Below are 15,515 nucleotides of genomic sequence, written 5' to 3'. Positions count from 1 at the left end.
AGTGTTTCAGAACTCACTCGTCAGTGCTCAAAATCAAGAATTACCCTTTACTTTTGTATATATGTTGTAAATGCACTACACTGTAAACCCTGCTTTTGTCATTACTAAAGATATTAAGTTAATATAACTTGACATTACTCAAAATACAAAGTTTTGTTCTCTGAACTTAACATTTTAATTTCTTTAAATGTTTCGCCATGTCTCTGTTTAAAATGCTTGGTTGCACTTGAAATTCTACCTAGACGACCGTGCTGATTGGTCGATAAATGTTATATTACACAGGGTGGTCATTTTGCTTGTGATGCTGAATTTTGCTGAAGCGCAGCAGGACAGAGGCACTACCTGAACCCATCTGATAAAAGAGACAATTTAAGTTAGTAAGTAGATATTAAAATGCTTAAATACACTTTCCTTAATTTATATAAATGCAGGGGCGACACAGTGGGTAGCGCTGTCGCCTCACAGTAAGAAAGTCGGTGGTTTGAATCAGTTGGTGTTTCTGTATGGAGTTTGCATGTTCCTTGTGTCCGTGTGGGTTTCCTCTGTGTGCTCCGGTTTCCCCCACAGTCCAAAGACATGCACTAGGTGAATTGGGTAAGCTAAATTGTCCATAATGTATGTGTGTATGTCCTGGTCCTCCACGTTGGGGGTTGGGCTAATGACCCACCTTGTAAAAATTAGATGTTACGAAACACCAACATGGTGCAGCTAAATATCAACTTCGATATAAACGGCCCTGGGAGTAAGAGAGTAAAGAATATAAAGGCTGAAAAATTTGGAAGTTTAGTCTATAAGCCATTTTAAGTTATCTATAATTAAACATTTAAGTTATCTGTAATTAAACATTAAAGTTAATTCAATGATGAGATCACTCAACTCAATTAATTGATTTCCCATTACTTAAACGAACTAAGGGAATCACTTTCCTAAATCATTTGAGTAGTCTCCACTTATTAGGGTTTACAGTGCAGTTGTCATCTCTGCCTGTAGTTGAGTTATGTTTGATGCATATAAGAAATGAGTTTTCTTTGAGGAGGAAAAGTATTAAAAGGCAAAATGGTATTCTTGTGTTGTGAAGTAAAATTAAAAATTGTAGACGGAAGGCAGTCAATGCATCCTGATGCACTGTGACATCAAATTGAACCAAATTCATGACATTATAATCGAAACTGAACCAAAGTGCGAGACCATTATAGGTTCACAAGACAACAATGTTATTCACTCATTCTCCCAACCTACAATTCCTGCCACTAAAGGGAATTGAGCATGCACACTTTGGATTACAATTGTGAAGGGGGAAATCTCCTCGACCACCACCAGTGTGCAGCTTCCACTTAGATGAAGCAACACCAGCAATAGGGCTTCTGAACAACACAGTGTGATGAAGCCAATTTATGGTTTGCTAGGGTCACAGTCCTACTATATTCAAAGGACATGTATACTGTATATACAAAGGATGGTGCATAGTGTTCCAATCTTTATACTGAAGTACATCACAATTTAAACATGTGCAAAGATTCACAAGAATAAAGTATCCATAACTTGTGCCCTTTAACATCCTTCATTGTGGAGTGAAGCACTTTAAAGGACCCTTTGGAACACCTTAGTTTGGATCGACCCTTCAATTCTCACTCTGAAGGACCATTTAGAGGTGAATTTATCCCATTTGGAACAAAGCATTGGTTCTCCTCGAAATAGATGTGTGTTCTGGTTCAATGTCAATGTTACACCCTTGCAGCGGAGGCAGGCCAGTGTTATGAAGTTAGATCTTAAAGCTTCCTGCTCCTTTCTTCCAAGAATTGAACTAAACAACATTATAATCAGGAGTGGACACAACTTTTAACTATCTAGAGATGTTATTTGGTAATCAAACCATTCATGGCACAGCCGTTCAACATGCAACTATCATTGCTATTGAAATCTCTTGTGAAATCTGTTTGTGCCACCTTTCTGTAAGTAAAAGCTCAGCTGCGTGACAATATTAGCAATTAAACGTCTAATGCTGGGTTTACAATGTGATTAGGGGTTTCAAATGTGAGTAGATTACATAGCCTACATCAATGCAGAGTGATCTAGAGCGAGTGATATGATACAAATGTTTGCTACTGTATATGTGTTTTGTGTGAAACTGGCATGACTGGGATCAGCTGATTCAGAGTACTGTAGTTCTCAAGATTGTTGCTGGGGACATGGAATGTGCACAAGGGAAACCCTGATTGGCACTATCTGAAGTAATTTGGGAATAAACGCTGTTGTAAATGAGACCAACAGAGACCAGCATCATTTTCCATTCTCGCTCCAAGCCACAAGCAGGAGCCCATGTACAATGCCCTGAGCCATTCGATTCACACCCAACTTAATACTAGAACTACCAAGAGTCAAATTAACAGCATACTTTCCACGTTCGCTACCTTTTCCCATCTCTTTTAATATGCATGCCTCTCTTGCCTACCAACTTTCTGCTAACAAAGACATAACTGATAGAAAAATGCCTTTCAAACTTTAAAAAACAACAATTTCATTCCAGCTTGACAAACAAAGTGAGGCACGAACATTTGTGGGTCTAGTAACTCTCAATTATAGTCTATATTGCAAAAATATTGTATTTTTAGAGTAATTATTAAATTTTAACATGACAAAAAATCTAATTTGTTACGATTTTATTTGAACATACATCAAACATTATATGAATTCTGGTAGTTCCAGTGTTAAAGCAACACTATGCAACTTCCCTCATGCCTCCTCCTTGGGGATGATAAGTGCAATTGCCTGTTGCAGGCAATGCACCTCCTTTTGCAGTCACAGGCGTTTCTATACATGTCCATATATCTACTAGCATGGGGTGGGTGGGGATGTGTTTACCGGGTCACTTAACTTAAGTTGCATACGTGATTTCAGGTGACAGGAGGCAGTTCCGATAGCCACAGCAGCACAATTCATCTAGTTATTTAAACCACTGATATCATTTTTAAAACACTAGGTGTTATTCTCTAAACATGCATACACAAAACTTTTAGGATGACGTGTGCGTAAGGAGATTGTCACAAATAAATCACGATTCATCAAAAACTTGCAAACTAAAATTTAATCTAAGTGTATGAAAGAAATTCAAGAGCAACTTATACCATATGTACTAGAGCTGCACAATATATCATTTTTGCATCGATGTCCTATGGAGCTAAAAATATGCCAAAACATCTGAATTTGAATTGTGTTTATTTGAATTATTGACTATTGTAATTTTTATATGACGTTAAAAAAAACTGAATTTGAAATTCTTAATTTGAATTTGAATTTTTAAAATTTGAATTTCATAACTTAAATACTGCACATCTGAAATTTAAGACAACTGAATTTTCAAGGCACCATTTTTATAGACGTATTTTCAAACTTCAGATTTTTTATGTTCTGAATTCATAGACTGCAGATATCCAGTTTGTAAAAATACAGTTTCAAGTTTTCAAGATGAAGAAATTCAGAACATCAAATTCAATATCCTAAAATTCAAAACCCGAAATTCAGATCGTGAAATTCAGATTCAGCAGAAAGTAGGTCAGGGGTCATCAACAGTGAAGAGTAGACGATGATGATATGATGATACATTTTTTTCATTGATTTATTTATTCATTGTTCTGTCATTTATTTTACAGAGTAAAATTATTACCTACGTTTAAAAGCCAAAAACTTTTTTTCAATGATTTTAAGTCCAACTTGAAATGCACTATTGTTTGTTTTTAATTATTATTTTGTGATGTATTACTTAGTCACTGAGCAGCAATAAATAATAACACTTTAATATATAAGAAATGATTTTGTAAACTAGTAGTGTTTTGAAAGTAATGAATGCATAATAATCATAATAACCGTTAAACCAGGATTATCCCTCAGACTATAATCCTACAACCAAAATTGTTGCATCGCTACAGGCAACACAAAACAAATACGTTAACGTTATATAATAAAACAATAGCAATATTTACACAAAAATCCACATTACGTTTAATACACTTCATCTATATGATATTTGTAGCAAATTTTATTATTTTAATTGTGCATGCATACCTGTGCACCTCTGATTATAATGTGTTTGCTTGTGTCTTTGTACCTGGCCGTTTCTTTCCACTCAGCATCCTCTCCCTCCTTCAGGCAGATCTCGTCCAGCTCTGTGAAAAGAGCATGTGGAATGTGTTCCTCATCATCCTCCATTCCCAGTAGGAACTGCACACGCTGAGACGGTGTGTCCGCTACAGAGAAACAGAGAGAACTTTCAGCTTTTACATCAAGTTTTTTTTATTTTTATTTCTTTGTCTAGAGCAGTGTTTCCCAACCCTGTTCCTGAAGGCACACCAACAGTACACATTTTCAACCTCTCCCTAATCAAACACACCTGAATCAACTTATCATAACATCAAAAGAGACTCTAACACCTGAAGTTAATGGGTCAGAAAAGGGAGACAACCAAAATATGTACTGTTGGTGTGCCTCCAGGAACAGGGTTGGGAAACACTGGTGTAGAGTGACAATCTTACTGTATGAAGGTGATTCTCTGCCATCCTCTGTTCCAGAGTCTCTTTCTCGTGACCTCTTCCTGTGGCGATGTCCATGATGGCGATGCCGTCTGTGTGATCTCCGACCCAGAGGTACATGAACACCAATGTAGAGGGTACGATGCCCTGTCAGGGACAAGCAGATGAAGGCTGTGTTCACAAAAAAACATCTATAGATTGCAGCAAGAAAAAAAAACAGGAACAAGAGTCTGTCTTGCTGAACGGCCGTCAGTGGAAAAGAGGCTTTGCTACACTGCATTACAAAATCTAAAAATAGCCTTAAACAAATTAACATTTGCATGAGATTCTCTGATCCGCTGAAAACACTGTTATTATGAGCTGCTCACGTCAAAAGATTTATTTTGACACTTACTTATTGCAATGCACTATTTGTGGGTTCATAATCAGTCTAAAACCTTCACGCTTTCTCATGATATAATAAATAAAATTGCTAACCAACTTATCATATAAATCTAATGAACATTTTAAAAATACTGCATTTAGGCACTCATTCATTCATGTTCTTTTCGGCTTAGTCCCTTATTTATCAGCGGTCGCCACAGCAGAATGAACCGCCAACTATTCCGGCATACTGTATGCTTTACGCAGCGGATGCCCTTCCAGTTGCAACCCAGTACTGAGAAACACCCATAGACTCTCATTTACACACATACACCACGGCCAATTTAGTTTATTCAATTCAACTATACTGCACGTCTTTGGACTGTGGGGGAAACCGGAGCACTGGAGGAAACCCACACGAACACAGGGAGAACATGCAAACTCCACACAGAAATGCCAACTGACCCAGCCGGGACTCGAATCAGCGACCTTCTTGCAGAGAGGCGACAGTGCTAACCACTAAGCCATCATGCCGCCCTATTTTTGACATTCAGTAATTGTATTTTTTTTATGATTAGTAAAATACAGTACTATCAGTTTACAAATTTCTACCTCTTTTAACACCCCCTTCTCCCTCCCCTCCCCATCAGCGCCAGTGACTGTAATTAGATGTTGCTATCATAAATCCAGTCAATCCAGATAAATAATATTAATTTAATAAATAAAAAACACACATACAGAACATAATAATAGTAAATAAATAAATAAATACATAATACAATACCAATACAATAATCATAATTTATATAAAGCAAATGAGATAAGTACACTTTTGCCATGCGTCTCACCACAATGACCTTATTCATCCTCTCAAAAAAAACAAATAATTTCACCATCTTCTCTGATAAACATCCAATTTATCAAGTAATCTATGTCATTTTTTCATATGCTGCCGCCTTCCCCAATTCCGTAACCCATTCTTAAAATAATGGTGGACCTGCTGAACGCCATCCTCTCATAATGATTTGTCTTCCAATCATAATACTTATTTGAATCCACTCAAACATCTTCACACCAGATCCCAACACAAACGGGTCTCCCAGTACATATGTGATACACCATTGTGTATTCACAATATTAATGTTTGTTTCGTTATTAATGTATGTATTTATTTATGTATTTATTTATTTATTTATTTATTTATTTATTTATTTATTTATTTATTTATTTATATGCTGTCAAGGGTAATTTATTGTCACTACTAATGACTGTGTTTGAAACAAAATAACATCAGCAGTTGAGAAAGCTTGCGCTTTGGGTTACCATGGCGATACTCGTTGCGTTTACTTCAGATGCTACTATGCTGCGCCTGGGGAAAGACACTGAAGTCTCAATGTGATTTTGTTTCTCCTGATAATTCAGGTATGTTTTTAAAAAAAAGTCAATGTGTTTATTATAATTCATGTAAAAAACATGTGAGTACGCATTTCCTGTGTGTTTTAAAGTGAATAGCTTAATTACAGTTGTTTATTGAGTAGCGTGATTCAGATGAAAGTACCAGTAAAATGACAGTTGGTTTGAGTTATGTTTGTTATAACGGACTCCCCAGTAAATAATATCTATTTTACTCAGTATGTGATAATTGAACAGAAAATGACTTATTTGTATTTATTTGTTGTATATTTGCTAATGTATAAAGTTTATGAGACTAGAGAGTAACATCGGGAATTGGTGTCAAGTGTAACTGTTAATTTAAATGATACAAATAACAGACGCATGATTGTTCTGTGAGTTTAGTAGTTTTATGGTAAAATGGTTATAAACAGAGGTATTTACAGAGAAAGAAAAAGGAAAAAGATGGTTGAAAAAGAATTTCAAGTGTATTCTGTATCATACTGATAAATATACAGAAGGTTTAATATTTATATGTGTTAATGATAAGAGTCGTACAGAGTGTATAAGTATTTGAAGAATTCATTGTGGTAAAAAGAGAGAAAAACAAAGAGAACAAAACTGAATGTTTGATTATTTGAAACATGATTTGTGAGGATATATTTTCAGTACATGATATGTGAAGACATGTTTGCTACAGTATAATATGACTGTTAATAAACAGATGCTACTATGCTGCGCCTGGGGAAAGACACTGAAGTCTCAATGTGATTTTGTTTCTCCTGATAATTCAGGTATGTTTTTAAAAAAAAAGTCAATGTGTTTATTACAATTCATGTAAAAAACATGTGAGTACGCATTTCCTGTGTGTTTTAAAGTGAATAGCTTAATTACAGTTGTTTATTGAGTAGCGTGATTCAGATGAAAGTACCGGTAAAATGACAGTTGGTTTGAGTTATGTTTGTTATATCCCCAGTAAATAATATCTATTTTACTCAGTATGTGATAATTGAACAGAAAATGACTTATTTGTATTTATTTGTTGTATATTTGCTAATGTATAAAGTTTATGAGACTAGAGAGTAACATCGGGAATTGGTGTCAAGTGTAACTGTTAATTTAAATGATACAAATACCAGACGCATGATTGTTCTGTGAGTTTAGTAGTTTTATGGTAAAATGGTTATAAACAGAGGTATTTACAGAGAAAGAAAAAGGAAAAAGATGGTTGAAAAAGAATTTCAAGTGTATTCTGTATCATACTGATAAATATACAGAAGGTATAATATTTATATGTGTTAATGATAAGAGTCGTACAGAGTGTATAAATATTTGAAGAATTCATTGTGGTAAAAAGAGAAAAACAAAGAGAACAAAACTGAATGTTTGATTATTTGAAACATGATTTGTGAGGATATATTTTCAGTACATGATTTGTGAAGACATGTTTGCTATAATATGACTGTTAATAAACAGATGCTACTATGCTGCGCCTGGGGAAAGACACTGAAGTCTCAATGTGATTTTGTTTCTCCTGATAATTCAGGCACTTTTAATCTGCCTACGAGTTCCGCTGCCGGGACCCGTAACACATACATGTTAGGACAAAACGAAAAGCAGCATCCAGTAATTGTAATTTTAAGTCACGCTCATGTTTCTTCCACAAAACACAAAGAAAGATGTTCTGAATAAATTTAGGAATCAAGCAATACTGCATCCTTTCAAATTCCCATTCAAAAATAGGCTCTTTTGAAACAACAATGCTATTTTTTGGCATGAACTGTATCTGAAACAGTTGATTTAGTCCTTCATCTTAAAGCGTCCAGCAGATGCAGAAGGCCTGTTGTGCAAGATTCAATCTCTGCAGTCATATAATCAGATTCGCTGCTTCTGTACTTTGTGTTTCTGTTCTTGTTTACAGTCTCAGATTAAACTATAGCATTAAATCCCCCTTTCTCTCTCTCTCTCCCTGCAGCTCTCCGTGTCTCTCTGAAGAGAGATGCAGCCTGACAGAGTGTGTTGGTGGAGAGAGAGCACATATGTGTGTGTTTCTGTCATTCCAGCCCTGGGCGCCGACAGAGAGTAGCAGGAGTATGGCAAGCCCTTTTAACATTTAATCTATAAAACATAATAGCATCTATCTTCATGATCCAACAACTGCTTCATTTTTAGTTAGTAGTAACTGTTGGTTCACCCAAAAATGAAAATTATGACATTAATTTCTCATCCTCATGTTTGCATTTGTGATCTTCAGAACATTAATTTAAATATTTTAGGTGAAATCTGAGCTCCCTCATCCTTCATAGCCTCTGATGTATTACTTCAGATCAGACACATTTGTTCCTCTACTACTGCTAAACAGCACTTATAAACGTGCAATATACTGACACTAAAGAGAAAAATCTGCTGTGTAAATTTGTTAATTGGGGGGAAAATATGCACGTTACAGTATCTATACATTATGTGTGCACAAAAGTATTCTCATAGCTTCATAATATTTAGATTGAATCACTGAAGACATATGGTCTGTTTTGAGAATTTTTTGGGTATTTTTCTTGAATTTGAACAAATCAGAAATCTTGCTGTCTATGGACGATGAGGGAGCAAAATCTCTTAATTTGTGTTCTGAAGATGAATGAACGTCTCTTGGGTTTGGAATGACATGAGGGTGAGTAATTAATAACATCATTTTCGTTTAGGATGAACTAACCCTTTAAGCAGGGGTGCCCAAACTTTTTCTTTTAAAGAGCCAAAAACCAAACTTGATTGAGGTCTGTGGGTCAAAGTATACCAAACTGCACTGAAAAAAGTGTTGCGTGCAAAACTGTTGCAAACAATTTATTTGTGTTGAATTTAAACAAACAAATTAAATTGAGCAGTATTCAACTTAATTTGTTTGTTTAAATTCAACACAAATAAATTGTTTACAACCACTTAATGTAAAAAAAAAATTGTAAATCCAAGGAATCACCTTTGAATAATTTTTTTCAGTGTGTATTACATTAATTTTACCATGGGTAATTTCCTAGTTTGTTTGCTAATATTAAAAAATAAGTAGAAAATGTTGTTTTAAAACCTATAAATGAATGATGCACTATCGTTTTTAATGTTTTAGAATGAATTTATAACAGTAAAAACATAAACAAACCCATTTATAACACAATGGAGTTCAATGATGAATACACTGGTCGAGCTGCTCCTGCCTTTGCCTTGATTTGCTTACTGATGTTTTGTGGATTGTCCTCTAAGTGAGAGTATTTACGTTTTAAAAGTCTGATTCAGTTACAACATTTAATTTTAGCTTTTTTGTGGCTCCTTAATTACACAAAGAAACAAAAGATTATGTTAAATTCGAAATGATTATCTCTGTCAAAGGCATTCGCACCAATCAACTCCCCATCATTCTCCCTCTCTTTTCAGATAGGATGGTGGGCCAAACCAAAGGTTACTATGGGCCAACTTTGGCCCACCGGCCCTACTTTGGGCACCTCTGCTTTAAGTATTGGTACTTTTTCCTGGCCTAATATTACTTTTTCATTAGCTACTAGTACAAATTTTTTAGATATTTGTGCCTATCCATTAGATACAAACACATTTTAAATGAACTAGTATCTTAAATAGCTATATTTATCATTAAATACTAATACTTGTTAATTATAGTCTGGAAGTTACAATTAGACACTATTACTTGTTCATTTGATACTAGTATACTTTTCCATAACATACATGAAATAGTCTGCTGTTGCTAATAACATTATAAATGTTTGCCATTGACTTCTATAGAGATCTGTCATTGAGGTGTCGGCTATTAAGTTTTGACTAGTCTGTTTTTAAACTGCCATACATACATATTTTATGACTAATGCATATTTTTATATACTACTAGTTATTTACTGGGTACTAGAACTCATTGTTTTATACTAGTGTCTTTAATTAGATATAGGCTATCAGTAAATGGAATAATAAATCAATAGAATGGTTAAGAGTAGAGATGGCGGACGTGTAACTGACGTTTCGACACGGTGTGGAGATCCCGAAGCATGTGTTTCAAAACGCTGCACCGAAGCATAATCCAAAACACCCAGGTCATGTGACTAAAGTTATTCGAAACACACAGGTTATGTGATTATAAAAGGTGCGTTCGACATGGAGCACGGTTGCAGCCGATGATCAACGAGATTAGCCGAGCGCAGGTGGGGGTGGAGTTGAAAATGGAGCCATCAAGCCGGACACTTCGGGGCGTGATCACATGGCGTGATCACTTGTTTATTTATTGCTATAACAACAAAGATTTACAGTACAAATAAAACAGAATACAGTCTCTACAAACTATAGTTTATTTTTAAACAATAAGAAATATTGGATAATAGGAATAATAATATTGGAAAGGAAAGAAATAAGGAAAGAAATATCCATGAATAGGGTTATTTTGCATTTTTTAAAAAGCACTTTAATCTAAAAAGATTGAACAAAAGGACCAAAATAAATGAGCTACACTAAGTAGAAATTTCCCAGAATGAGCAGGTACATCAATGTCACATTTAACATTTCTACAGCTTGACAGGAAATATTTTATAATCATATATTTCTATTTTGTTTTGAAATTTGTGAGATGGAATTTGTCCGATAATAAACCCGAAACACACATGTTTGTTGTCATGCCGTGAACTCGGCCAATCGTGTAATGTCGGTGACGTCATCGCAGGTCCTGCAGTCGCTATTTAGATGCTGCACAGGTTGAATCAGTCGTGTGATCTCGGAGCTCTGTGGCGGCACTTTGATGCCACATGTGACAGTCACGTGGTATCCGCGCAGCATCAATCCGGACAACATTTCTATTCGGCATGCACGGCTTTGAGACAGATTGATCGATCTGCGCAGCGTTGCATGAAGTTGAATGTACCTAACGTGTTTTGAAACCCCAGGTCATGTGACTTCAAAGTGACTTCGAAGTGATTCAAAGCATTGGTCATTTCAGAAGTGTTTCAAGACCTGGCGAATCTGCGTTTGACTGACAGGGTCAGAAAAAACTCTGTCTCATGTAGCCTAGTCAGCCGTGCGTGAACACAAAGTTACTGTGCTGCAAGTAGCCCAGGTTCAAATCCAGACTTATACAAATACTCTGAAATTATGACTTGATGTATTTTAATAATGTTACTGTTTTATGATCAAAACAAAACATTTATTCACAGTGTTCATTTGTATGTCAGACCAATGTTAAAACAAAACACGTTATAAGAACAGAGAATTTAAAATCTCCTTTAGCTCTATCACCCTGGATTCATCTCTGCATGCTAGTCATGAACTCTCTCACCACTTCACTAAATCACTTGAAACCTCAACTGTATAACGTGGGGTATAATTCCTCAATTTGCTTAGCGTTCTTTGCTAAAGCTGTCCTGGAGCAATATATATAAAATGACCACTAGGTGTCACTGTAGAGACGGGTTTCAAAACTTTTCGAAGCTTCGACGTGTTTGCTTCGACTGCTTCAGTGTTTCATGAAGCCTCGCATTGCCCACCACTAGTTAATAATCCCTACTGAAAGAAGTACCAATATCTCATGAATATGTACTATTATCAGTTTAACAGGTACTAACATCAATTGAATAAGTTGTAGCTTCGAATTAACAATAATTACTGCTATCTATTTTAGGGGGGGGGGTAGAGCAAACTCGGTCCTGGAGGGTCAGTGTCCATCACAGTATAGCTCCAACTCTAATCAAACACACCTGCTTATAGATTTCTAGTGATCTTGAAGACACTGATTAGCATGTTCAGGGCTGCTTGATTAGTGTTATAAGTAAACTAAGCAGGACACCGGCCTTTCAGGACCGAGTTTTCCCACCCCTGATCTATTTAATAGGTATTTAATAATAAGATCTATTATTTTAAGTATAAGTACTAGTAGTTAAAGAACGTGTACCATTTTATTGGTACAGTACTTCAAGAACAAGCACGGGTAGCTAATAAAGAAGTGCTAGTAGTTAATGTAAAACAAACTTGAAAATCTGAAAATACATACTAGCCTGTTTTTAAAGATGAAATGTTAAAACGGCTTGCCGTAGCCACAAATCAGATGTCATTTACGTCATGACTTAAGTGTGTGATTGTGAAACGGACAGATGGAGCGAAAGAGCAGAGCACATGACCTCCATATAGAAATGGTTGATGCTGACTGGGTGTCCTGAACCGCCTCATCAGTTTTTAATATATCCTGCGTCTCACTCTTTAGAGATCCACACTCTAATGAGCTTTAGTTTCACCGGCTCACTCAGTCATGCAATTTAGCTTCTAAATAAGTGATAAAGACCTCCAGGGACTGACACAAACACAAGTGTGCTTTTTATCTCATTACCTTCACTGATATCTTCCCTGAAGAGCCTTGAGGTGAATGTTAGCATGTGGCAGTTCATACAAAGCTGAGTCATTTCATCTTAAGTGAAGCATCCTGTAAACATCCTCTGAACACAACAACTCTAAAGGTTTAAAGGAATATATTTCACTGAAAAGAGATCATCATTAACCAGCTATGAAACTGTATATTCTTTATTAACTATTGATGTAACTTGATGTATATTGAATTGACAGTGCTGCGCTTCACTCTGAAACACCTACACTGTAAAAAGTGCTGTTAAATTTACAGTATCACTGCCAATTTTGGTTGCCAGTAATACTGTAAAATTTACAAGTGCACTGTAAATTAACAATGACAATTGTGTTGTAAAATGACAGCAGTTTTAAATGTTTTTTTTAAATGTGCTTGTATATTTTGTCAGTAATACTGTAAAAATTGGCAGTAGTACTGTAAAATTTTGAAGTGTAATTAATAATTATAGTTGTGTTGTAAAACTACAGCATAATTGTAATTCTTAATGTATAGTGAACTTGTAAAATTTACAGTATTACTGGCAAACAAAATTACCAGTAATGCTGTAAAATTTACAGCAATTATTTACAGTATAATGGATCCAAATTCAAAATTGTATTGGAATTCTCAGGCATTAGTCTTAATGATTAAATTTAAGAAATAACCTAAAAACAAGCAAGTCATATTGTTTCATATACTAACCAGCAATAATTTATGGCGCATGTTGGTGCTTTACAAGCTTATAATGTCATTCGATGCATAACGTAGAAGGTATTCTGAAGAACATTATGCCAAAAAAGACAGACTTAAATGTATAGATATGCATACTAGGGTTGGGCCAATAGACGATGCCATCGTCCTTCGCCGATGGCCGATAGACAACACGATGCTGAGCTGGCATCGCCGATCTTCTGCCCCGCCCTTATCGCAAACCCGCTCACGAAAAACACACACTTAGGCCCCGTTTACACTAATAGGTCTTAGTTTTAAAAAGACATTTTGGAACAAAAATGATCCACATCCACACTGTGTTTTACCTAGTATTTCTGAACAGCCCTCCTGATGTGAAAACGCACATCACGTGACCACACGTACACACAGCCACACACGCTGTCATGCGCTTGTCTGAGCTCCAGAGAGCAGTGCACGTCGGACAGGTCATCAAGGATGTACTGCTGGATCGCGCCTCACTATAGTTGATAAACGTGATATTTAATTAATCTTGTCTCTATCTAACGACTCTTTGCTCTTTTGAATCAGGTAACGTGTCACAGCGTCAGTACACTGCTTCAAGCTTTCGCTTTTACGATTGTACTCAGTCATTTTAGCAAACACCTCAGATACTGTTGGTTTTTTTCAGTTGGCTGTGCACCTTTTTTACCGACCAAGTTTGTAGATGCCATTATAACGATACAGATCACTCTGCCTATTCATGCCAGAGTCCCGCGGAAAAAGTGATTGACAGGTGGTAATTTGTGTATAACTTATCTCTATTTATTTATGATTTGTTTATGGGTAAAACAAAGACCATGCGGGCCAGGTAGTTGAAACTGTAGGCTACAAATAATTAATTAGTTATGAATTAATTAATAATTCACAAATAATTAATTCAATACGATAACGATGCTATTGTCCATCACGATGTTTCACATTAGACATCGAACGATGCCAAATTGGTCGACATCGCCCAACCCTACTGCATACGTACTGTGCACACATGTACAGGTTTTTCTAACTGCTAAATCCAGAATTGTGGGTACATTTTAAGCATTTCCCATTCATTTTTAATTAACTGGAATGATAATAAACAAATGTAATGTTAAAGTGAATGCATTATTAACAGGGCTTGTCATTAACTTTTTTGATCACCAGCCACTGTGGCTAATAGTTTTCCAACATTACTAGCCACTCTGCATTTTCAATATATATGCATAAATATGGCTTTGATATGCTAAAATTAGTTGACTTAGATTTTGTGTTATGTCCATATGCCTCCTAATTCATTTCACTTTTTGTGTGTCATGTGTGAGCTTGCTCAATGAGCATTAGTAAAAAGGGCTTGGTCTCATAGTGTCACATTGCAATTAGTTTTTATTTCACATGACTTTTCAGAGCTCAAAATTAAGGATTTACCAAATTTATCTCTGACCATTCCAAACATAAATAAATAATTATTTCTTAGCCACAAATTTTAAATGTGTCAAAACAAGCAAAATATAGCTGTATACTATACTTTTTATTTACAAAACATTTCTTTAAAAAAACAAAACAATTGACTATTATATTATTATATTATATTATTAATTTTAATATTAATTATTGTCATGTATCTAAAACTATGCATAGTAATCTGTCCAGGCTAAAGGTCTCTCAGATCACCAGTTAACTACACATAAATGAGGAGTTAATCTCCCATTAAAGCAATGTTATTGTTAAAAAATGATATTAACCATATTAACAAAAATAACTGTAAGCAAAATAAAGCAGGTGAAACAGTTAATGTTAGGCCAATTAATAATCTGTTCAAAGAATGGGTAAAGCGAAAGCAACCGGTGCTGCTTACAAAAAGACATATCTGGAGCTCTTGAAAGCAACAAGACTGTGAGTGCATTAGCATAACTTTTTGTCTAGTCTATTTGAAAGAGAACCGGTCACATTAGCAGCGTTTCTAGGCATGGTTGCTTCATGCAAGGAAACGGGAGCGCGCACGCGTTTTAAACAGTAGCGCACATCACATCAGCTGTTAGCGTCAGTGATCATCCTCTCATTCGGTTTTTACCTGCTTTCTTTTGCTTGAGCGAACACAATTATCTTTGCCTGTTATGCTGCTTCTCGATTCAAAGAGCGCATTTGCATGCATATTG

General features: G+C 35.6%; 1 protein-coding gene across 4 annotated transcripts in view; it reads right to left on the bottom strand.

Moving 5' to 3' along the window:
- Positions 1-15,515, bottom strand: part of slc4a10a (solute carrier family 4 member 10a) — a 112,414-nt gene that overhangs the window by 37,857 nt on the left and 59,042 nt on the right. For all 4 annotated transcript variants that reach the window (XM_056468507.1, XM_056468504.1, XM_056468506.1 and 1 more), the window contains 2 exons: positions 4,530-4,673; positions 4,106-4,244 (listed from right to left, as the gene is read on the bottom strand). In XM_056468507.1, the coding sequence (XP_056324482.1) occupies positions 4,106-4,244; positions 4,530-4,673 (283 nt within the window). The remainder of the gene's footprint in view (positions 1-4,105; positions 4,245-4,529; positions 4,674-15,515) is intronic.

Source organism: Danio aesculapii, chromosome 11, assembly GCF_903798145.1.
Source record: "Danio aesculapii chromosome 11, fDanAes4.1, whole genome shotgun sequence".
NCBI classification, from domain to species: domain Eukaryota; kingdom Metazoa; phylum Chordata; class Actinopteri; order Cypriniformes; family Danionidae; genus Danio; species Danio aesculapii.
The sequence above is the reverse complement of the archived record's forward strand: the minus strand, read 5'-3'. Positions and strand labels throughout refer to the sequence as shown.